At 39.2% G+C, this 25,474-nt stretch overlaps 1 protein-coding gene across 12 annotated transcripts in view; it reads left to right on the top strand.

The window, feature by feature from the left end:
• Nucleotides 1-25,474, top strand: part of col13a1 (collagen, type XIII, alpha 1) — a 151,447-nt gene that overhangs the window by 69,265 nt on the left and 56,708 nt on the right. For 7 of the 12 annotated variants that reach the window (XM_040138555.1, XM_040138565.1, XM_040138561.1 and 4 more), the window contains exons 3-14: nucleotides 1,139-1,146; nucleotides 5,877-5,903; nucleotides 11,718-11,753; nucleotides 13,375-13,401; nucleotides 16,927-16,977; nucleotides 18,604-18,639; nucleotides 18,844-18,870; nucleotides 19,064-19,090; nucleotides 19,947-19,973; nucleotides 20,061-20,087; nucleotides 20,857-20,883; nucleotides 22,357-22,428. In XM_040138555.1, the coding sequence (XP_039994489.1) occupies nucleotides 1,139-1,146; nucleotides 5,877-5,903; nucleotides 11,718-11,753; nucleotides 13,375-13,401; nucleotides 16,927-16,977; nucleotides 18,604-18,639; nucleotides 18,844-18,870; nucleotides 19,064-19,090; nucleotides 19,947-19,973; nucleotides 20,061-20,087; nucleotides 20,857-20,883; nucleotides 22,357-22,428 (392 nt within the window). Of the gene's footprint in view, nucleotides 1-1,138; nucleotides 1,147-5,876; nucleotides 5,904-11,717; nucleotides 11,754-13,374; nucleotides 13,402-16,926; nucleotides 16,978-18,603; nucleotides 18,640-18,843; nucleotides 18,871-19,063; nucleotides 19,091-19,946; nucleotides 19,974-20,060; nucleotides 20,088-20,856; nucleotides 20,884-22,356; nucleotides 22,429-23,689; nucleotides 23,732-24,229; nucleotides 24,293-25,474 lie in introns of all 12 variants that reach the window. The other 5 variants (XM_040138566.1, XM_040138559.1, XM_040138556.1 and 2 more) reach the window with 4 other exon arrangements.

Here is a 25,474-nt window from a genome sequence, read left to right as displayed (position 1 = left end):
GCACACAGTTGTTTTCTACTCCAAGTCTGTGTAGTTAAAGTACTTCAAACTAATTGAAAAAAGATGATGATTGGAGATTACCAATTGTACTATATAACTTTAATGAGCCTCAGAACATGAATGGGAAAAATTATGTGTGGAAGCACATTGTTCAAATAATGTACTATTATGCAGGTGCCAGTAAATTGGCAACGTGACAAAATAACTGACCAAATTGGAGCTGAGTATGTCAATTGTACAGTGTGCTCAATGCAAATATGCCAGGTAAGGTTTTAAATGAAATGGTTGGGTACCACTGATTTAGACCATAATGGGGTTGTGAAACTCTCCACGGAAACATATCAAGAACGGAATTATAAAACACATTCATGTAGACAATGTAGGTTTAGTAGACTCAAGTCAATGTAGATAACATTAAACTGTTTGTCCCCAGCTCAGACTACACATGATGATGTATCATCTGGAATCTCCCTTGCTAGGTCCTTCCTTCCATCAGTCCCAGGAATGATTGGTAGTAAAACAATTTCCAATGCTGCCAGGGAAGTAAAATGTTTTCAGGTTTCAGGGCTTACTGTGGCAGTCCCATTGGACAACTCATGGAGTTTTTCAGATGCACGATGATTGAGGGCCCTGACACTGATTCTGTGATTTATGCTTGGATGATTTAACATGTCTTTGAAAACATGGCCTAGCCTGGTTGTGGCTGGGGAATGTCTTTATGTCTTGATGTTGTTTGAGGAAATAGATTAAATACATCAGTAAGTCATTACCTGTCACTGAAATGTAAAATATGTGGAAATATGTGGAAGAGGTGTTGTTCAGAGTGTATATTTCTGCTTTCCTCTCGAACAAAACATACATATAGGCTGCAGATATTATTTCTGAAACAGGTTTGAGGTTGCTTCACAGTCACGGCTTGATTACGAACTGGGCACTGCCACAGTCCATCACAGGCAGAAGAGAGGCCCACACTAATTTTTGCCTCACGTTAATCCGGCCCAGTTCACAGTATTTAATACACTATGAACCAATCATAAGCAGGACATTTGAGGTATTCAGACTGTCCGTCTTTAATGTATTTGTCATAAGTTATTAATGTTAATGTTTTTCTCTTTTTCTCTTTCTCTTTGTCTTGCAGGACCTCCAGTAAGTAGACCATTGCCTTGTGTGACCTGCATGTGGTAAAGTGACTGGTTATTTTTGTATTTTGGTGTGAAGTAGATGAACCAGAAAACCCCACAAATGCATCTGACGCCAGTATATTGCCTTGTCTGGATGCAGTGGTAATCTGCACATTACTTTGTTACATGGCTCTTTTTTATGTCATGAACCAAATATTTTGTATATTGTATGGTTCTAAACTATGCTTGAAAAACCAGTGACCTGTCCAAGGTGTACCCAGCCTCTCAACCACTGAGCGCTGGGAAAGGCTTTTCAGCCCCATGCAAGTCTGCACTGAATTGGCAAATCATATCTTTGGTTGAATGAATGAAATCAAGCATTTGTTTAAATGGAAACCCACCTCACTCAACACTATGTGTTTATACCCCATAGTGTATCAACACATGATACACTATGCCTCAATGGCACAAAGTTTAGGAACACTGCTCTAAGTATCTGGAGACTATGAGTTTGACTTTTGTACAGCTGTGACAGTTTTAAATCACCTCTGCCAAATATCCCTCCCTGGAAAATTTGATGGTTCCTACAAAGAAGGTTTTAAGGTACATGAGGTCAGACAGCAAGGCGGATTTTCCACACTCATATGCTTCCATCGCCACAGGATTTGAGCATTTTAAACTCCAAAACATGGTCACATTCCACATGTCTCTTATGTCGTGCATGACATGCACTATGACAAACACCGATACTTTAGGTAAGGCTCATTATTCTACATTTTTACCAGTGTACACTATAAAATCCCAAGAATTTTGAAGATGAAAGTCATTTTCATCTGAGATTCTTTTGCAAAGAGCTCAGCTTATAAAATGATTCCTGTAAACTGAGGAGAAGCACATGCAAAAGAGCTGCTGAGTTCCACAAAGTAAAAAACAAACAAACAAATAAACAACAACAACAACAAAACTACAGAATGTTTCAGACGTAAATATAGAGGTTTTACCCTTTTAAGTTTGGTGTCTGGGCACAGATTGACAGCTGGGTCCGGACGCCAAATTAGCATAAAGGTTGTGGTCCTGCTTCGGGCATTATATCATTTCACAGACTGTATTCAGTCAGACAGACTACTCTAGCTGGGTTTGTGTGGGCAGGAAGCTCCCAGAAGACACATCCTGGGCTATTTCATGGACAATGAATAGACAAGTTAAAGCTAAGTCAAGAGCATCGTAACGCTAGGCAAGAACTGAGTCAATGTACTTTTCCTGCATGTGCTTTACCATCAACTGTCCACTGACAGCAAACCAGGCAGAATTTCTTTTACGCAGCTATACATATATCCTGACAGAGAATGGTTGCATAAAACTAGATCAACACAGTTCATAGTAATATGTTAATGTTCCTGTCAAAGTTCAGCACTGTCAAGACAGTTTGCAACTGGTCTACAGCACAAATTCTCCACTCAAGATACACCGAAGAAGCACTGTAAATTTACTTCGCCTCCATGAGTGAATCCACTGGTTGCAGCAATGCCATTGCAATGAATCAATTTCAGGGCCAAACTTTAGCTGTTATAAATCCTGGTCTGAACTGACCCTTCCTCTTCCTCTGTTTTACAGATAAAGCATATTAGTAATTACAATTGCCAGTACCAGATTACCATTAGATGTTTTCAAAGCCTGATAGACATTAACCAACCTTGTTAGTGAAGCTCTCTGATCTTGGAGTACTCATCAATTAATAAATTTAAAAAAAATTGGTTTTCCACCTTTTGGAATCCTTCGGATCTACACAGACAGGTTCCCATCCCAGTTTGCACTACACAAAGTGCAGGGTCAAAGTATAGCCAGTTTGCATCTCGATGACAGGTGTAATATATTCTCTCAGGGGTTTATTTCCTTAAATAGCGTCCTTTGTAAAGCATAATAGATCATGACTGATCACAGATCACATCACAGGGTCTTGGCACTGTTGGCCCTTCCATGGACATTGTGCATGTAACACTTAAAAATAATCGGAGATGATAGGAAACAGCCTCTGACTGAATAGGCTGAACAGGATACCAACAGGGGTCCTTCACAAGCTGTCAGTCAAAAGCTAAAAACACAAAAGCACAATTTATGATGTCTATTGGAAACAAAAAATCAATCTAGCTACAGAAAAGGAGGTGGCCTTATTAACTGATGATTATTTGCTAATACTTTCTTTTTTGTGTGGGAGTGTTCAACTTAAATTGTAGAGTAACGCCAGTCAGCTTCTGGGTTAAATAATACCAGTAAGAATGTAGTAAATCAAACCTCTCTGCTATAAAGCCCAATTCACTTCTTATTGAGCAGAGAAGTACCCAGGAGACCATATATCCCACGCATATCCGCCCCCCCCCCATTCATTCGGCAGCACTTTGCCAAATGGGAGCCATATGTTTGGGGGTTACTGTGTAATTCAAGTGAAAGCTTCCTTCCGGCAGTGGGTGACCTTTGCCCCCCGCAGACAGCCCCTGGAGACTCAGTAGCTAAGGGGCAGACACCTATTTGCGTGTTCACGCTCATCACCTGGCCATACACATTCATGCACTGCCCTCTGACTAAATGATAGCCTGTTTTAGTAAAAGTGCTGCTCATCTGACTAGCCAAGCAGCAGCCACACTGATCCACAGCCCTTGACACTGAAGTGCAAGTGAATTTCTATCACATGGAGGAGAGCACAGTATATAATTAAGACCTTGCAAAAGGGACACACAACTAGAAAATATAATGTAATTTGCTCTCCAAAACAACATACTGCCAACTTTTCATTGCCATTTTGATATTCACAAGAGATTTTTGGTGGAATATTCCTTTAACTTAAATTATATTTGTCACAATCAACCATCAAATAACTCCACAAAATGAATAAACAACACAACAGCTATTTTCAATTTATATTCCATCATCAAAGCCAATACGCAAGAGCTCAGATTAATGTTTGACGTTCCCTCCATCCAGGAATACTGATGTGAGAAGGATGACTCCCTCTCTCCTGCTGCTGGCCAGCAATCACCCATGCACACGCACACACACGCACACTCTCCCTCTCTCTCTCTCTCTCTGGGAAGTGAGGCACTCTCACCAGACTCTTCATGGAGGAATATTGATGACATGCAGGCATTCGAGAGCAGGCAGTTATCATTCTCCCCAGTCAAGAGTCAGTGCCTCATCAGCTTTTTGGAAAATGTCAAGAGTTCCTGTCTTGACTTCCAACCAATTAGCATTCCATCCTTTACTAAAGAGCTGCTCACACAAGAAACAGTGATTTGTGTTCCGCTCGCTTAATGAAAACAAAACCTACTAGACTTTTGACAATGTGCTCCTTCTTGTTTTTAGAACCTGGACATAACTGATGGCCATTATATTTTAGCTCCTTGTGATTTGTTTTTGATGAAAGCCACTGTGCTGACATGTTGCCATGTCTGGATTAGAAAGGTATTCCAGTAGGGTTAGGAGTTTTGAATAGGGTTTGTTATGCAGCAACATAATGACATTCAGCATGTGTTCTCCCAAAGCCAACCTTTGCATGAGTCATCGTGGGGAAACGAAGAAACTGTTTGTTCTTTTATGTTCAGAATAATCTTGTGTTGTGTTAAAATATGATTCACCGCATGCCTGTTTACCAGAATTCAAAGAGGCATGTGACTGCATCAGCTGTTTTCTTTGTGTGTGCTGTTACTGACCCTTCAAAGGCCAAAATAAAACATACATAACAGTAGGGATGTCATGGTACCAAGTCCATGCCAAAATTCTGAATTGGTGACAGTACTTGTTCTTGGTGACGGTACCTTGTTGTCGCAGATACTGGACATGATTCATGGACATGACGTGATTCTTCTAGGACTGATGAGGGCAGCATAATAAACCTAAAACTGTTTTAGTCTGATGTCAAATACAATTGGAAGAAGAAAAAGGTAGACACAGTAAACAATATCAACAACACGTGGAATGGCGGTGGCAACTGCAGGTGCAGCAACAGGTGTACCACAACTTGTGAAAAAAAAGAAAACACGATAAAAGTCATGTATGGAGATATCATCAGATTCATCAGGGACAAGTTATAGATGACCAAAAGCCAAAATGCAAACGGTGTCACGGAGCACTTCAAAGGAGGAAACACCTCAAACTTATCTAAGCAGCTCATAGACAGGCATCCGGATCTATACACAGAATTCAATGTGAGTATGTTTCAGTTGTGGACTGAATTAATTACATTGTAGAATGAATGAAATGTTATTGTCATTGGTTGCAAATTGCGACAGCTGGCATTTGTCGTAGTAATGCTCAACACACAACATTCAAAGGCTAATATTATCTTGTTTAGGCTAATGTAGCAATGGCTCATAACGTTAGTAGGCAACACCATTACCGTTCAGTCTGTCGAAATATGACGCTGACTTTTTAAAGTAAAACTTTCACACTATTGGTCTGTCACCATTTTTGTCCATTTAAACTACTGCTTGCACACTAACTATATGAAGGATGTGTGTGTGTTAGCACAATTTGTGTGCAGTAGCCTCTGATGTTTTGAAAATTGTGCTTTTCCAATTGTATTGGGTAATGACTACCAAATTTCTGGTGTGGCAACATCCCTACGTGATAGTAACTACGTGGGGTCTCTCCTTTTCATTTTATTTTGGCCTGGTGCAGTACAGGTATCTTTCATTATGTGGACTTTATCTGTAAAATTTACTCTTTCCTTTTTGTACCAATTTTCTCTCACCCCTTTTTCAGGGTCCTCCTGGACGAGCAGGCTTTCCGGTAACTCTCTTTTTAACTGGTGTTTTTGTATGTCTCCATATACAGTATTTGCATATGTGATCACTGCAGTATTGATCTCTCTGCCTGCTCTCTACTGAATAGCTATTTTCTTTATTTGGATTTTCAAATGAGTTTATTGATCATAGATATAGTTAAATTAAATATATCCAGCTGTCGTTATCAGAGGATCCCTAAACAACTATGTCCCACACAAAGTATATATAGTAATTCGCTTTGCTAAATTTGTTTTGGAGGAAACATACTTGCTGCATTGATCAAAGTATGGTTTTGCAACTTTTGAAAGAACAACAAGAACACAAACGCAAACTCTGTCTTACAAATGAAAGGTTAAAGTCATGAGAAATACTTGGTCTTACTTGATCTGGTATGACCAGTAGCTTATACTAGCTAATGTCATTTACTGTAACCTACAGCTACATATTGCTTAAACTAGAGGAAAAGTTAACATCACGAGTCTTTGACATCCACATTTATTTTCTTTTGTAATGTTACGAATCAGAGCACAGAATAATTAGTGCATTATATTTCAAGGTGTCTCTTGATGTAAAAGAGCTGCAGTGTGTTAAGATACACTTGCTGAGTAGTTTGTTCCATAGCTTGCTTCGTTTAGTAAAATATAGTGTTGCTGTAGCTTAGTTTCTTCCAGTTAAAACTAGATTTTAGTTTCCCCAAGGCTGGATATCCACCTAGGCACCTGGATCCATGACCCCAAAGTCCAGGAGCCATAACACCTCCAGGCGTACTGTAAGCCAACTGGTTGGTGATAAGCTAATTTAGAATTGGTGCTACTTTAATTTCCTGATCTTGACACCCTGTCTTGAATAAATCAAATTAGCACAAAGCAAAACTAGGGCCTGAAAGAACAGGGATTAACTGAGGACCATTAACCTAATTTTTGAACTAGGGCCCCTAACAGGTTCATCTGGCTTCACTAGCCAAAGTTTCAAAGTAGCTACCCTCACACTGTCTTTAAAGCAACCCTCTACATCACATTTAATGATTCAATATAATTTCTTGGTTCTTTTTTGGAGGTTTTATTGATTAAATTGAGACTACATACCCAGAACGGGAAAGGATTTGCTGGGTAGGTACTGCTTGATTCTGTTCTTGCCCTTAAGTGGCACCATTTTTCATCCACACTCATTGTCTCACGCATAGGGAGTTATTTCAGCTTGGTTGAGGGTGATTTAGGAGACGCTGCATCTTGTGTCGCCCATCATGGGCAGCCATATCTCTCATGGGCTGAAGACTGTTGTTGCTGAAATAGAAAATTTTTTGATGACCTCAAGAAAAAACCCGTGTGGCTGGAAGACCGAATAATGACATGTGGAGCACGTTGTCAATGAACTGTTCAGGTTCTTGAACAGTAAGGTTAACCAGCACTGGATAGTGTACAGATTTAAGAGTAAGCTCAAAGAATTCATCAGAGAGAAGACTCAGTGGAAACTGCTTATAGTGATCACATCTGTCTGGGTCAGTTGATCACTAGGAGCAGATGATCATTATAAAATTAGAATTTTTTTTTCTTTTTATTTATTTCTCATGCAGATAACCATCTAACTGACATTTGTATATTTATTTCTTGAATATAAAGGGATGAAACAGACAGCTTTGTTATTTACTGATTTAAAGGTAAAATAGCATAAACTGCGCTATGGCCCTCTCCTGCTCCAGGCCCAGGCTGAATGGACATTGTGAAAGTATTACATTCCACGTAACACACCTGATGTGAGAGAGTGCGGACGATGATTACGCATTGTAAAAGTCCCAAAACACAAGCAGAGCAGGAATGGGAGTGCTAAATAACTCACTGAGCCACGGCTTTTTGTGTAGAGGACGATATTACATTGCGGTAATTAAATAAACCATTATCTTGAAATTAGCTCGTGTGGCAAAAAGTTGCATAGGTTTACAGAAGAGGTTTACACTACTGAAACACTTTGTAGTTAGGAAAAGAAAGCGGTTTTGGTTAAATATTGAAAAGTGAAAGACGTAATGTTTCCAGGCAGTGACACAAATGATAAGTAATTTTGGAGATTTGTTCAAAAAAATATTCCTTATGTAGATAAAATGTAATCTAGGCAGGATTATGTTTCCTAGAAAACACAATTTATGCTGCAAATTAGTTGTGTATGAGTGTATTTTTAAGGAAACAGGGTTGCATTAAACTTGAGCCCTCTGCACTATCATCCATCAAAGGAATTTCTGTAAAACTCAAATAATGATAGATACATTTAACATGGTATGAGAATTAACTGAACAATCTGAATCCATTTTATTTCTGTGATCACATCAGAAACCTCAGAGATGTCAATACCGCAGTGGAACTAAGTGCTTATAGGTTTAAAACCTCAACAGTATCTATTGGTTGTTTTAATTACAATGTTGTCCTCATTTCTGCCATAGCTTGAATGTAATGCTTTTATAAATCTCTTATATATATATATATATATATATATATATATATATATATATATATACACATATATATTCTCTTCAGTCTAACACTCTCCTCCTCTTTCTGCTGATCTAGCAGTCTCAACATGACAGACCGACATGCTTCTAATGATGAAATGGCTATCTAGTATCTGACCTTTGTCCTATGTTGTCAGTTACAAACAGCAAACCACTGACATTTTGTGTCAAAGTGAGGAGGAGATTCTTTCTGATGGTTTGTGATTGATTACATTCATCAAGCAGTGGGAAATGAAGTCACAAGCAGTCTTTGACGGAATGATGGCAGGAGGATGTGGTTTTTTTGATAGAGTACCTGTAAGAACTGAAAATCAGGAGGAAGTGTTTTTCCACAGAGGGTGGTTATGTCAGACTGTGGCACGATAGGTCTTTATAAACCAAAGGAAAGAGACCACAGTGATATGACAGATGGATCATAAGCACTTTGTTCCTTCCTTGCCTTGCACGCACACAGACTTTATATTTCTCCACAGACAGGTAGACAAAGCTCACTGTGTGGAGTATTCCTATAATTCCTCCTAGCCCCCTTGGACATGGAATTTAAGAATTAATAATTCTTAAATTGCATTTCCCAAGTTTTTGGTGTCACCCGTGCCACTGCAAAACTGTATCACAACAAATGTGTTTGCAAGTGCAAATGTGTGTGTTTTTTGCCGGAATTTAGAGTCCAGCCGAGGCCCATTAAGGCTGTAAATATCACTCAGACACCTTGACATTCCACTGCTAAGGACCTTCATTAATCATTTGAATGCAATGTGTTTGTCAGCTCATGGCTTAGTATGTGTGTGTGTGTGTGTGTGTGTGTGTGTGTGTGTGTGTGTGTGTGTGTGTGTGTGTGTGTATGATGAGACACCAATGAATGTGAGACTACCAAGGCCCTAATAACTCTGAGAATCACACAACAGAGTGACAGGCGCGGCAAGGGAAAGGTAGACAGGCAAAACAGCCTGCCTGACCCATATCTTTTCAGACAGGAATAAGTTTTAGAAACATGCTTAGGACATACAGCAGGAGAAACAGTGCAGCAGCGATCAGGTTTCCATCCGTGGAAGTGTAGTGCAACACATGAACTAAATGAGGATTTAAAAAGCACTCAATTCGTCTCATGGCATTAGGACCCTATCCTAGTGAAGGTTGTATCTTGTGGTTACAGCAAATAATCATGTTAGGCACGTTAGCTCCAAGCTCTGCATTAAAACCATTTTTGTTGGTGCCATGCTCTCCAAAGTCTAAATCAGAAACTTGGACAGGCCATCAAAGGACCCAGCTGTAGTCTGATAGTATTTCAGTCCTTTAAAAATATGCCACATACTAATGACAGAGATACCAGCAAATCTGATATACCGGGTATGAAAACAGCTGAATCCATGTGCAGACTCAGTCTACACAGAAGAGATGAGGAGTGGTATAAGCTTGGTTAAAATGTGAAAGGCAGGCACTATACCTTCATTTGGCATTACTCCATAGGTATATCGCTTCACATTTTACTCAGACATCAACGTGAATTGTCAAATTCTTCCTTCACTCTTGGCCAAAATCACTGTCTGATAAAATATCAGGTGAAAATTGACCATGCAGTTGCTAAATCACCTTATAATACCTGTGATGCTCCTGTGGCATAGTCAGAATAGTGATTGGAGGCGGTTGGAGTCTCTTTGTGCCCGGATAAAAACTGTTAAAAAATCGGACATCCTGTGGAAACTCAATTTTCAAGAAAGAGATGCGACTGTTGAGTTAAACCTCTTGGAGCCGTTCAGCTAGCAGCCATATGGTCTCTCTTAAACGTCCACTGAAGCGGGTTGCCATTATGTCAGAACAGAGACAGACATACATAATAGTCATAGGTAATGAGCCCCACAGAGTAAAAACATGCTGTGGTTTTGTGGTTTAGTTGGTTAGCAGTGGCTTTATGGCATTTAAACTCATGCATGAATTGCACAAAGCCAGCCTACTAGGTACTAGGTACTAGGTACTTAATATCAACACATCATATAATTCTTTAAATTATAATCTTTACAATTTTCCTAATATCAGATGCCAGTTTTGACTATTTATGGCCAGCAGCTGCCTCCAGCGGCCGATATGTGTCACTATGAGCAGAACTGTGTGGATCTGCATTATTTAAAAGCAGCAAATCACAGTAACTACAGTTGTCACTAAACTAGGATTGACAAAGCTTTCCTGAAAGGTATTCATTGAGACTTCTGATACCTTTATGCAGTGGGAGAAGTTAGAAGTATAGCAGTAGAGCAAAAGCCTTGTTTGTGCAATGTTTCATTCCCTATGTCTAATTTATAATGAAGAATTCTTTACTTGAACTGGCTTTCAGTTCAGGAAATTGCAGATTCATTTGATTAAGCACGAATACTTATCTTCAAATAAATCTTGAGAATATCATTTATTTCCTTCTGAATATCTTTAAGACTTAAATAGGTTTGTGATGTATAGTATGTTGTGAGTTTATTATCAGGACATCAAGCAGGTGTACCCAAATGCTCACATAAGTATTACAAAAATCTGCTCAGCCATGCCCTTTATCTCCGCAAATCCCTCCTCACAGATGACAGCTCCTAAACACAGGTAAAGATTATGACTCACAGCTATGACTTGCAGCTACAACTAGCCTTGTCCTTCCCAGCAGAGGGAGGTACATTAAAAGGCTTTAGAAGTACATACCCTCATTTAAGTTATTTTGACACAGCTCAAGTTTAGGGATATCTGAAGTAGTGTGAAAGAAGATACAGGGTGGACAAGTGTTCATAAAGTTATGGAGCAGGACCTTAAACTCAACATCTGTCAGATTAGAGTTTTTGTTATGGCAACCAACAACCTGCCTCAAACGATGAAGGAATATTTTAGGTTATCGGGAGTCTTGGGTTGGGCATGACTGCATCAGTCGTTTTTTCTATCGCAGTATCATGAAATGCTTGTCTCTAGTTTTAACATTAGGCATGGCATGGTGAACTGACTAAGCCCTCTCAACACAAATTATTTTATACTTTAAATGGATACCATGGCATTATGACTTTTACAAACTGTTTATACCCAGTTATTAGCATCTCTTTCCCAGTAGTAGGACCCATTAGGTTCAATGATCAGTTATAACAGTGCTAACAAACCAATATTAGGGATGTGTGGCAACTGCTTTTCTTATAATGTCTCAGTTGAATTTGATTCAGATTAAATTCAATTATTTCGATTCATGTTCTGCCTTGAAAATGACAAAGAGCCCCTAAGTCTAAATGGCAAGGTATCCCTTTAAGAGTTCACAACGTTCTTAATGACCCCTGTTTCTTCTGAATTTGCACTGATCAATAGGGTGACAAAGGAAGTATGGGAATTCCTGGGAGAATGGTGAGTGATTTGGGTTTGTGTTTCAAGTACACTGTAGTAGTGGTTATATTCATATGGCATGGCCAATGGAAAAAGCAATGTATTAGCTCTAAGGAAAGCAGTGACTTAAGACAAAGGCTACTTATGAATAAAATGTATCCTCTGAAAGGCCCTGCACACGTATGGTACTCCCACACAGGATATTACACTTATATTGGCTATTTAGAGCACTTCGTAGGTCTCCTTCACTCTCTGCTGTCTGCTGAGTTGCACCTGTTAGGGTGGGACAAATTTCACCCTTATCATTCCAATTAGTTCAAGGAATCCTGTGACCTCATGTACACCCAGTATAGTTTTACCCACCTTCAGGCAGAGGTCTAGCGGAGGTCTAAACCAACCAAAATAAATGAAGACACCTGTGGTGTTTGGGGCCTTTAACTAAATGTATCATTGATTGTAATGCAACATCATGAACAAAAACCTTGTAAACTGTAATTTTTTAATAGTGGCATTACTATACAAATATGAAATAAGACTATTACCACTGCTACAGAAATAACAGTCAACAATCCAAGGCTTTACCAAGGCTAGTTTGCTAGCCTTTTAATTTTCAGACCATTAATTACACAGTGATGTCAGGAAATATCCAATTAACATTACATAACACAAATGTAATTACTAATTACAGCATTATCAATCACAAATAATAGAATTGTTTTACCATAACTGTAACTGCAATCTTGTTTAGACATATGTTCCCAGATTTTGCTTCAGCAACCAACAATGCCTAGAATCCCCAAATTGCTCAGTGTGAAACTTTTGAAGCTCAACAACGTATTACAAAATCTGTTTCACTTGGGTATTGATTACAGTCATTGGTGTGTAATTTACAGGTTTACCACACAATGCATTTTGTTAGTTTTGAACATTTCTTTTGGATATTGCCATATTTCAAACAACTCAAACCCTGCAACATGTGGAGAATATGTAACACATATTTTTCACTCATATGACACCGTGGTCTGGGGCTTAAGGAAACTGCACTTTCTGTTTTTCTCCTGAGTATACACGTAGCTCTTTACCACACAGCAATCCTTAATGTCTCAGTATGCTTTAAAAGAGGGTGGCTGTGAAAAATCCCATCACACCACATCTAAAGGCAAAAGTCTGTCCAACAACTCTGTCTCTTTTGCCTGTCATGTAATATCATCATGATGAAAATTACTACTGGTCATAACACTTGGATTATCTCTCCTTTAAAGCATTTAAGGAACTTGATTGAACACATATTAAGTGATCTGTGAATAATGAAAAAAGTTACAAAAATTGTTGGATGAATAGTTGGACCCCTGATTCCGCTGTCAGAAACGATGTTTCAGACACTGTTAGATGATCTGTCAAGCACTTTACTTGAAACACATTGAGGCATTTAGCTTCCACTTAGGTACACTAAACTTACACATATAATGGCTCCCCTTAGCTCTGTCACCATCCCCCTCCCCATGACTAGTCCTGGAAGATGCTGCATGCCCTGAACGTCTCCATGACTCTAACACTGGTTCCTCTCTCTCTTGTGTCTCTCTCCTCCCTTCTCCCTTCACACCTTTTTGCATGCTACTGGTTCTGCTGTGACTGATCCCAGGGCTTAAAAGGAAAAGCAGGGGAGAAGGTAAGTTTAGGAGCATGGGCTTTCAGCAGGATTAGGAAATTTAGCAGCAGTCAAATACAAACTGCTAATTTGTCCTATAATTTTCTGGCTTGGGTTTGGTGGCCTTTTTTACTTTGGTCACTCATAATCAATCCAGTCTGCTTGCATGAGTGCAAGTAGGATGAGTTGTATAAAAGTGATGAAATATAAATAGGCTGTCATTTGAGACATTGCTGATGTGGTTTAGTGGGGGGTGTAGTTGGTGGTTAGTGGTGGTTAAGACTGTATTATGTCCACAGGTAGCATGTGATTTATATTGGGTACTCAAATCTGTATTTTTTAACAGCATTACGATCACATTCTGTAAATGGTTTCTCACCCTGGTTGGATTACTTGAACTCTTTACACTCTGAAACACAATAGTAACAATTTGTCACATAAGCGTCTAAAAGTTCTAGTTTAAGACTCCCTAAAGAAAGTGGAGAGATATTTATAGAGGCCACAGCAGAATAATTGAGGAGATTCTCAAAGAGAACTAAGAACGGATAGAGTTATATGTGAGATACATATTGTTGTTACTGGTGGTGTCACGCAAAAGTTAAATCTTAGCTCTCTGTTATGTTGAAGTTACCATAAATATGAGCTGCCAGCTGGGAGAGAAAAGATTACTGGCCTCAAGGTGGAAATTACATGCAAGACAAATTTTACTGTAGGTTCCAACATTTTTCCACTTCATGACTTCATGAATTGCAAAAGTATGTCAACAGAGATGGTGAACGTACGGTAAATCTGCCTATGCCAGCAGTACAGGGACATAAAAATCAAAATGATCACTCTTATTCATTTCAATGTAATGATGAACTCTACCCGCAAAAAGTGTCATGTCTGCTGCATTTTGTTGAAGGTTGATTTTTAAGTTCATCAGTGATTATCGACTCAGATGTGGGGATTACATCAAGTGAAATGCATAGCTACTTACAAATAAAACTTAAACTGAGGTACCCTTTGGACTTTTTGACCACTGTTAGAGCTATGAAGCAAGTGTCCCCATTTTTCTTTGTTCTTATGCATGACCACAAGGACGCAGATGTGTTTGCGTGGTGCATACCAATGGTTTCTCACTATTCCACAGAACAGCTGGTGGCAGTAACATGCCAAAAAATGCAGTGATACACAGAAAAGGCAGGGAAGAGGAAGAGTGCTAGCCAATAAACATGAATGTAAACAATCCAAAGTCTGGCCTTTTTAATGTTTAATGAAGAAGCAAAACTTTGTTTAAAACAAAACTCCACGGGGCAGCTTTAAAGTACTAGCTGAACATTTTTGGACATAAACTTAGTCACTTTCTACATCCATTGTGCTGACTGACCATATTTCCCCAAAGGTTTCTATTTCTTTTTACCTGCACTAGTAAATATATTAACACTGACTGACTAAACTCACCATGTATGTAGCTCACTGTAACGAACACTCAGAGATGAGTGGACAACTATGTGGACCCCCTCAGCTCGACAGAGTTTTTTAGCCTCTTTTACCACAATGTTTTGCTTTTTCAGCCAGAAAATGTATTTTCCTATCGCCTTTGTATCCAACGATACCACCTGCCCAGCACTAAACAGCAGACAGACAAACTAAGCAACTATCTGGTGAAGAAAGTGCAACATATAGCAGCTAATGAGCCAGATCATTTTCTCTGAAGTTGCTGGAGACCAAAACAGAGCTAAAAGAATAAATATTGGCCATACAGTTCATATGCTGGCCAAAAACTTCACTCCAAAGGGATGATAATGTTGGTCTGTGTCTGCTGACAACACATTTGCCATACCAAGATGTATCTTCACTGTGTTCCACTACTGCCAGGTGGGCAAAACATGAATTAATAAATTAATTAATTAAGGCAGTTTGAATGTGATGTCTTCTGTTTCACCTCAACAATTTGAAAATAAATATGTCTGTTGTATCAGCTGTATCAAACCCAGAAAAAGCAGGTTTTTAGATTTTTTCTCACCAAATACAACGCGTTATGTGTAGGACCTACAGTGCAAATGAAAGGGGAAACACACAGCACATTCCTGACTGTCATACCATAATGATAAGTGTGTTTGTTAGCCAAGCATGAGGGAACAGAAATAGTAACCTGACTGCCAAGACCATGGAGAGTGGAGGGGCGGCTTTTTGGATCGCTCTCCTGATCCACCTCCAAAATAATCTGTTGGCTTCCTTTTTATTACCAAGCTGGGAACATAAACTCACTGAGCACTTTATTAGGAACAACCTACCAATACTGGGTAGTTCCTCTCTTTGCTCTCAAACAGCCTCAGTTCTTCGTGGCCTGGATTCCACAAGGTGTTGGAAACATTCCTCTGATATTCTGGTCTATGTTGACATGACTCAATCACATCATTTCTGCAGATTTGTCAGCTGCCCATTCATACTGCCGATCTCTTGTTCTACCACATCCCAAAGCTGTTCTACTGAAGTTCACTGAACTCATTGTCATGTTCATGAAACCAGTTTGAGAAAAATTTTGCTTTGTGACATGGAGCATTATCCTGCTGGAAGTAGCCATTAGAAGATGGTAAACTGTAGCCATAAAGGGAAGCACGTGGTCAGCAACAATCCTCAGACAGGCTGTGGCATTCAAATCATGACTGATTGGTATTAAAGCACCCAAAGTGAGCCAAGAAAACATTCCTCAAACCAGTACACCACCACCACCACCACCAGCCTGGACTGTTGACACAAGGCAGCTTGGGTCCAAGCCTCAGCAGAAATCCAGATTCATCAGACCAGGCTATGTTTTTCCAGTGTCCAACTCTCCAGTTTTGTTGAGCCTGTGCCCACTGCAGCCTCAGATTTCTGTTCTTGGCTGACATGAGAGGAACCAGACATGGTATTCTGCTGTTGTAGCCCATCCACCTCAAGGTTGGATGTGTTTGCATTTTAGATGCTTCTCTGCTCACCACAGTTGTAAAGAGTGGTTATCTGACTTAATGTAGCCTTTATGTCAGCTCCAACCAGTCTGGCCAGTCTCCTCTGACCTCTCTCATCACAAAGGTGTTTCCGTCCACAGATCTGCTGCTCAATGGATGTTTTTTCTTTTTGGCTCCATTCTGAGTAAAACTCCAGAGACTGTTGTGTGTGAAAATCCCAGGAGATCAGCAGTTTCAGAAATACCCAAACCAGTCTGTCTGGCACCAACAAGCATGCCACAGTCAAAGTCACTGAGATCACTTTTCTTTCCTATTCAGCAGTTCACCATATAACCCTACAAATAGTCACTACATCACTAAGCTTCTAGCACCACCTATTTCAAAAGTTATCCACCGTGGTTGTCTGATAGTTGGTATCTATATACAATAAAGACACATTGTACGTATGTGCTAGTAGATTGATTTTCCCCCTTTATAGCTATTTACCTTTGGAGGAATGCATTGATGCGTTGAATTTCACTGATCTATGGAGGTGACTGAGAAAGCAACTGGAATCCCCTCTCCATCTTATCCTTTAGTTATGTTTTCTTCCTGTCTTTCTATCTGTCCATAGGGAGCACCAGGTGAACCAGGTCTGTCTATCATTGGCCCAAGAGGACCTCCTGTAAGTGTCTTCACCTCTTCCTACACCTAATAAACCTGTTATCTTCAATTATTGCTCCCTGCCTGCACACCAAATTTTTTTATTAGCTACCATTTTAGGTGACATCTGCTTAATGCATCAGGTTCTTAGACAGCGAGGAGAGATATCAGTTCTGTTAATTAAACTAGACAATTGGAGAGACTTGTTTCTATCACGATTTGTGGGGTACTGGGCTCAGGTTTAAGTTTGCCCTGCAAAACCATCTTTACTCAAGACTGGCTGAGTGCACAACTACTGATAGAATAATACTTTTTTACAGACTGTGTGGAAAGAGGCAGCATTGTTCAAGAGGACTGGAGCTGTGAATTGGCCATAAATTGGATAATTTGTCATGCTTGTTTTAGCTTGTTTCATCAGGAAGCAATGCAAGAAACTTCATCCTGGTCCAAGTGTGTTAGTTATCCAGGCACCAGGCCTAAATGGTTCCTCTTGTTATAAGCCAAATTCTTGGGAGGACAAATAGTTAAGTATTTCTTTTTTTCCCCTTTCTAGTTTTCAGGAGGACAACTCCCAAGTTGTATGATATGACTATTAAAAAAAGATGGTATAACTAAGAGTCTAGCCAACTTAAGTGGAGCACACATCTGTTTTTCTGATTGATGGTTACAAACTATACCTGTGTGTGCCCACGCTTCCTGGATGGTAATAGGCATTTCTAATGAATAACAGGGTGTGGAGGAAGCTCCGCACAGTAGGAGCCAAGTCCTGAACTAACAGTGCCAGTCAGTCAGAAAGACTTAGAAGTTAGGTTATACTGACATGAAAGACTCTAGTTGTGACCTCAGATGGAATAAGGAAGTTAATTCAACAGAGGAAATGATTGCTTAGGCGAGCCAAGTGCCTTGACTTCTTTGCCACATTGTCATTGGGTCATATCTTTCCACTGATCTAACCCGATCAGTGGAAAGATATTTTCCACTGAGAGAAAGGTTTTGAGTATGTTTAAGAGCTGTGTTTGAAAGTTAAATCTTGGCCTTAGAAATAGCATTCTGCAAAAAACACGAACCAATAAGCAAAACTTAACACAAGCTTTTCAAGAGCTTTCAACTGCATCTCACGGTCTTCATCAGTGGAGGGACTTTTTTTTTTAATTTTTGCGTTAAAGTTGACTATGAAAGCTCATTCTTGATCTCTGAAATTGTACTTTGACAAAAAAGAAAATCCACTTACTATCTTTTTGCAGAGCTTTTGTCTGCGTCTCACAGTTTTAATGAGCAGCAGCACCATTTTCACTTTCTGAGCACTTTTAGGACTTCTCATCAATGTTTGCTTAACATTCACTCTCGATCTTGGAAATGGTAATTTGACCAAAAAATAAATTAAAAAAAACCTCTACTCTGAACTTTTAACCATATGGTTGTTGGATATAGCTCATTAACCTATGAGAAGCTTGAAGATAAATACTCTTTCCAAAGTATAAAAATCTTGTATAGAAAAACCATACAGCTATGTCTGGCATTTTTTCAAAAAGGCTGAACATCCCTGGAGAAGAGAACGGAATCTTCTTTCACTGACCTGCTTCCAGCAGATTTTTATGCCGACTTTCAGATATACAACAAACACACTGATTGTTCTGCTTCTCTCTAGGGACAACCAGGAACAAGAGGATTTCCAGGCTTTCCAGTAAGTCTGTTAGGTTGATACTGTAAATGATGATTTAAATGCTGGAAATTCTAGATTTTACTTTAACAAGCAAAAGACAGTAAGGTGGGGTCCAAAAGTCTGTATTTAGCCAGTATTTGCAAACAGCAGAAATTGCAGAAATTTTTAATGCACTGCTGATGTCCATATGTACTCAAACATCCCTTTTTCCTTTTTTTATCCCAGGGTCCAATAGGGTTGGATGGCAAGCCTGTGAGTTTCCCTAAGTTCCTGCCAAATAGTGAAATAACTGAATAATTGAGTGCTCCTTCAGTGTCCAGATCCCCACACCCTGTGAAGATAATGAGCATAATTAAGCTTAGAATGATAATGGTCATTATCAATGTGTTTAGATTGAGATTTAGTTATTTTATCACCAGCACTTACTATGTTAATGCTTACACAGGGACACAATGGACTGAAGGGAGACATGGTAAGTATTCCTCAAATTTGTCACAAACATAGTTGCACTATGATAATATTACCACTGGTGAAGCACTCATTTTAGCTCAGTAAACCTCGAATGTAAATTCTGGGCATGTCATATGATATTTACACCAACAAGCTAAAGCAAATGTAAAATAATTGAACCTTGTTTTGCTGTTAAGGTCACTTTGGATCCCTGTTTATGTTGAACCCACACAGTTATACAGATATGCAGAATGAAAGAGGTCTTCCTCTTGAATGGTTTTCTAATGTAGATCATTTCAGACTTGTTCAGCTGAGGTTGATGCTGAGGCTTTTGTCACACCCACCGCTGATTTCAGTAGCTTCTCGCATATTACTCCTGGGCAGACAAGGGGGAGTCATAACGCTGGGATTTGTTTTTGGGAGCAGGGTTACTTGAGCCTACTGTGCCAACTCTAGTGAAGTCCATGCCAGTACTAATGACAAAAATTCAGATGAGGCCAAATGTATACTTTTGAAATAATGCTGACTATTGATTAATGGCCCTGTGATGAGCTCCTGTTTCTTAGTTTCCCTCCTGACAAATGTCAGGGATTATTGAAAAGGGCTTTAAACCGTTTTCTGGTATATGTGCAGAAACACTGTTGCAGTCTACTTACACAGGGCACACCCAGGGCCTGAAGGGAAGTCAAACTGAGTGCCATCGCCTATAACAATTAGAAAAGGCCCCTGTAACAGCTTATTCATCAGTTTGATTGATACCTTGACATGTTTCCTAATTTTACTCATGTTAATTGGAGGAATTTGTGTTCGGTCATGTTGAATGGAAAATCAATGCCTAAATCACATTCAGGACTGACTGCATTGCTGGTGTCTTTCAGGGTCAGCGTGGTCCTAAAGGACAGCAAGTAAGTTTCTGAAGTCTAAAATCTAAAATATTAACCTGCTAATCTTTTGTGCTAACTTTAAAACCACTCACATGTTTTGCTTTTTAGGGGGAACCTGGAGCCAAGGGGGAGAAGGTGAGATCTGGTTTGCGGTAGTTTCACAATCTGGCCAGTGAGTAACGCACTCCATAGTTTACCAGCCAGCAGCGGTGGAACACATATTCAGATCCTTTACTTAAAGGACCATTAATTGGGTGCTCCAGCAAATTAGCATTGCACTTCCATAAAGATGGGGGATTCACCAGAAAGAAAGAGTGAAAGAAAAAGCAGCAGAGGTTCACCTGTTCCGGTCTTTAGTCCCTAGTAGGGTCAAGCTCAAAAACATTGGATCCTACATGTCCCATAATACTACATGATAGCTTCTATTGTTAATCCTGTCCTGCTTGGTAATCACCGAAGTCAAGTTTCAAACCTAATGCCCCAAATTTGCACCACAGACTTTCTGATATAGATTTGTACTCTCCAAGCCCAAGAGGAAATAACCCCAATGACATCAATATGACATGCAGATGAATTAGCTAGTAGAAAAAAAATTAAATCTGGTACAAAACATCTTTCCTCTTTATTAATGAATTTTGTACATGGTCCCCGATGCAAATAAATTTACTTAAAAAAAAAAAATAATAACATCAGGATGTTCTCTCCGCAAGGTTTTTCTTGAGCCACAGAGCACTTGTTCAAACTGTTTTCACAGGCTGAACTGCACTCATCACAACTGATATAACATCTGCAGATCTCCACTTTAATTTTAAACTGATTGTAAACCAGTTAGAGTAAAAAAATGTGAAAAACCTTTTTCTATTTGTGGAATTCTTAATTCTGAACATTTTTCTGTTTTCTCCAGGGCGTATGTGGAGACTACACACACAGGGTAAGAAAGCTTTAATGTTGAACTAAATCTTTCTCAATACCACTTCATCATCAATGTATATACTAAAATCCAGAAACAATTTGGATACACCTATTGTGTTGCAATTTAGATGTTATTGTCAGAATAGAATAGAAAAGTAAAGTTGGAATAAGAGAAACTACTGCATAAGTGGGACAGACAAATGGTAGCACATGTAGGGCCCTACAGTTCTTTGGCCGTCGATCTCTAGGGTTTGGCCAGTTAAGAGAAAACCGGGCCATTACCGGAAGCTTGCAAGAGCATACAGTCAGACATGATAAGAGCTTGTGTGTGGGGGTGCCAAGAATGAGAGTGTCCTGTCTAAAGGCGGATTGTTCAGAAAGCTAAGTCCATTTCCATTGTAATTCAACCCCTCAGTTATTAAACCACTCCTCCTGAAGTTGGGGTTAGGGGAGTAAAGATTTGCTACCTTGTTTAAAAGCCCCTCACAATACCAGTGTGATGCATGTTGAAATGTTTTTATGACTTGTTATTAGTAATGCATTATATTATATACATCTCTGGACAGCAAATGCTTTAGGCTAGATTTGTTTCAGACTAGGGAGTTTAGAGGAAGAAGGACCCAGATGGAATTTGGTGTTTGGTTTGTTTTTAGCCTGGAAGAAATCAAAGCTCCTAAAAAGTTGTATGCCTGTTCAATTGGATTTTCATACACTTCTCTCAGCCCCTTGCAGCAGTTTCTATGGGAGGTCCATTCCCAGTGTCTGCTCACAGTCCTGGCCTCTATCATATAGTGAAACCCATGGGGGTTGGGGGTTACTGTCGGTGAAGGTAAAATGTTCAGTGTTTAGAGAGTTTGCGGTTCAAGAAGAATCAGGAAGATCAGCAAACATTTCTTGTGTTTTTATGTAATTGTGTCTTTCAGCAGCAGCCCCATTTTACAAGAATAATTCAGTATTTTGTGAATATACTTATTTGCTTTCTCTCTGCGAGTGAGATCGCTGGAGTCAGGATGTGATCAGCTTAGCTTAGCATAGAGACTAGAAGCAGTTGGAAAAATTTCTTGACTAACCATGGTGTATTTCTCTGTATAGTGCAGGCTCTTCAAGTAATAGCTCCAACAGGCCCAAATCACAATTTATTATATTACAGTTCAGCTCACATTAAAGCTAAATTAAAACAAGGCATCATGCAATTAGAGGTGTTGGTAGGCACAATGCACAGAACCAGAATAGCTGTTTTTCCCTGCTTCGAGTCTTTTTGCTAAGCTAGGCTAAGTACATTATGACTTCAACTCTGTACTTAACACAGGACATGAGTTTGATATCCACCTAAACATCTCACTCTCTGAAAGAAAAGAAAAGAAACCTTTTGAGCTATTCTTTTAAACTGAAATCAAGTCAGACGTCACAATACATGACTCGCCTGGCTGGATTATGGCTCGCTGCCACCATCACCAGCACTGACTGAAATCACGACTCCCTTGGTGTGCAGGGCCTCTTTGTTCAGGATCTTCCATTGAAAACCCTGGCTGCCTTGCGCTCCAGTCAGGCTCTGATGTTGAAGGTTTGTGGGTGCCTCCAAACACCCCGATAGTTAACCCTCAGCTGGGGTGTAACCAAGTCATGCCGCAAAGCGAGCCAGTGCCCCAAAACCAAGGCTCTCCTCAACACTCTGCTCTCCACCCAAAAGAAAAAAAAAAACTATATTTTGAGTGACTTTTTCATAAATATATATCTACATAATATACAGTTTGTAACTCTTTAAAATGTTACTGTATTAAGACTAATTGTACCTACTGCGGAAGTACATTGATGCCAATATTAAAATTTAATCACTGAATTTAACTTTAAATTTTCCACGTGTGCACATGATGTAATTACAAAAACAGAAATGACTCAAAGATGTCAGTTTTATTTCCATGTTTCTGTTGCATATTGTCTGCCATTTTGAAAATAAAAATGATTAGCCAAATCAAAATAATTCCCATTATATTTATGGCAGTGTTATAAAATTTGAAATGTATTTTGGTCTGTAATTTATTACAATTAAATATGATAAAAGAAACAAATCAAACAAAAAAATGCAATTGGTTGAAAAAGTGTAGTACAAGCCTGAAACTCTGACTACTAGTTCATCTACCCTTTATATAGTACAACTTCTTTAAGGTTAATCTGTAACATCAGACAAATTCTTGGACTAACACTAAACAAAATATTAAATAATGGCGCTTTATTTTGCTTTAATTTTGATACCAGAAAATGTAAAAATGAAATGAACACAAATGGAAAATACAATTTCTATTTGATTTAATTATTTCACTTTAATATTGGCAGCTCTTGGCTCCTATACTTTAAAACCTGTGTACAGTTTTGTGGTGGATAGCTGGAAATGGTGAGGGACAGAGCAGCATTCTTGCCTACTTTTTCTACATTTATACACATACTTATATTTACTTATAAAAGGCTGTATATATTTCCATCGAAAAAGTACAGTTTTTATTTTTTTTTTCAAATGATCTACTTTAAAATAGTGTGATTGATCACACAATGAAAAGAAGTATGTTCCAAAAGGAGTCTAAAGACTTAAAGGTAGCAACGTGTATTTTAAAGTAATTTCAAGTATCGTGTGAAGGTAGCCTTTATTTTAAAGGTTGCTGCATTATAAAAATTGTGGAAATATGTACGCTATGTAAAAAGTAGGCAATTTGCATGCTGCTGGATCCACTTGGTGTCAGTGGGGAAATGTCAACGTCATAGCTATCAGCGGGATCTTACCTGTACTGCCTCACTTAACTTGTATCTGATTATGCTGGTCATCTCAACAGAAGCGGCGTATTGTACAGCCCTGTGTTGGACAGTTGGCCACAGTAAGTCTGGATATGTACTGCAACTATACTGCTGTACTCTCTTTGTGGCAAGACTGGTGCCCACCTCTGCTCGGCTGCAATCTAGGGGCCTGGTTAATGGGAACACTGATGTACACAAATCCTGAAAGGGGATGCGTGATTTGCAACCAACAGATTCTGACAGTTTCTCAGAAATTTGAATGCATTCACATTCTTTCGAAATAAAAAGGTATCATAGTACATCAGCCTTCCCCTTTGCCGCTCCAGGCCCATAGTTTGCTGTGCTGATGCCTCTTTTTTGCCTTTCCTTTCTTCAACCTTGTTTCCTTTTTTCTGTTCTTTGCCTTCCCATTTCCTTGCTTTCCACTCTAATCTTCTATTTGTCTTTTTCCTCCCTCCCCCCTCCTTCCATCATTCTTCTGGTTCTACCCTGTTTCCTTTCTTTGGCCTCCTGGTGACCTTTGCCCTGTGACCTTTTTGCACCGGTGGCCACCTGTGCTTTGTGACTCCCCCCACCAGATGTTGCCCATCACTGTGCGAAACATGCCCTCAATAAGCCCTCTAATCTTAAAACGCCTCAAGGTACAATTCTCTATGCCCCCTACTTGCCCCTTCCTCTTTGCCTGCCCTGTGGATGCCAACCGCCGTCATCTGATGCCAAAACCTCCCCATTCCTCCTCCGCCATCATGCTGTAATTAACCAACTTTTGGCTGCTAATGCTTCTTACTGTTTAATTTTATTCCAGTGAAAATGTCTTGTCTGTTAATTATATTTGGCAGAAAATCAAACAAAAATGCTGTATTTTGCGGGGCTCACGCAAAGCACAAGTCACTATATTATATTTAAAGCTTTCTTTAATCTTAAATAAAAATAATGGTCCTTGAAATTATTCAGTATGGTTTTAAGTGGAGTTAGCCAGTGGCCAGAAAAGACAACAAAGTAAAGAAAAAAATATAAAACATTTGACAACTGCATTGCTTTGATAGTATTTATTGTTTAGCCCTGACCACTATATTTTCCTAGCCTTAAAGGGGTACTACAGAGACGGATTTCACTTCAGTAAAGGTGTAGGACTCAAAAGAGACCAGTTAAAAAAACAAAACAATTGTCAAATGTAGGAAGCAAAGGCAGAGCTGATCCTGACAGCTAGTCCCCACTTTAGGCTCCAAGATGCTTCATTTCCTACAGTGCAACTTTTTGTGTGGCCCTCCCTGCCTCGTCTTTCAAACGCCACACCCCCAGTTTGTAATTTAGGCCTCCTGTTTATTAGACTTAGTAGTAGTCTGTGTGGTTAATAAACTGAAATGAATGCCTAAAATTGGTGTCCCTCTAACCAACTGGTCTTAATGTGCAGATACAGAACAGATGCATAACTGAAAGGAAAAAAATGGACTGCAAATATTTTTGCAGATTTGTTCAGTATGAGCAGTGTGACAAAATAGAAAACATAACTCATGCAGCATTACCTTTTGTAATATCCACCTGATCGCCAGTCAAAAACTTTGATGTAGAGGATCCTCCAAAATTCCAGTTTACATCCACTACAATTGTTTTTTTTGTTTTGTTTTGTTTTTTTAAATCTTTCTTTGTACAATATCTACAAGTAGCGAAAATGGTACAGTATGTTTAACCTTAAGGAAACATTGTGGTTATGGCAATTATACTATGGTTAAGGTTAGACAACCAAAATTAAAACAAACAACCAAAAAAACTCAAACATTAATTACTGATCTGTGACAGGTGCATATAAATGTAAATCATAG

The sequence above is a fragment of the Xiphias gladius genome, chromosome 11 (assembly GCF_016859285.1).
Source record: "Xiphias gladius isolate SHS-SW01 ecotype Sanya breed wild chromosome 11, ASM1685928v1, whole genome shotgun sequence".
Lineage (NCBI taxonomy): Eukaryota > Metazoa > Chordata > Actinopteri > Istiophoriformes > Xiphiidae > Xiphias > Xiphias gladius.
This window is presented reverse-complemented; position numbering and strand designations above follow the sequence as displayed.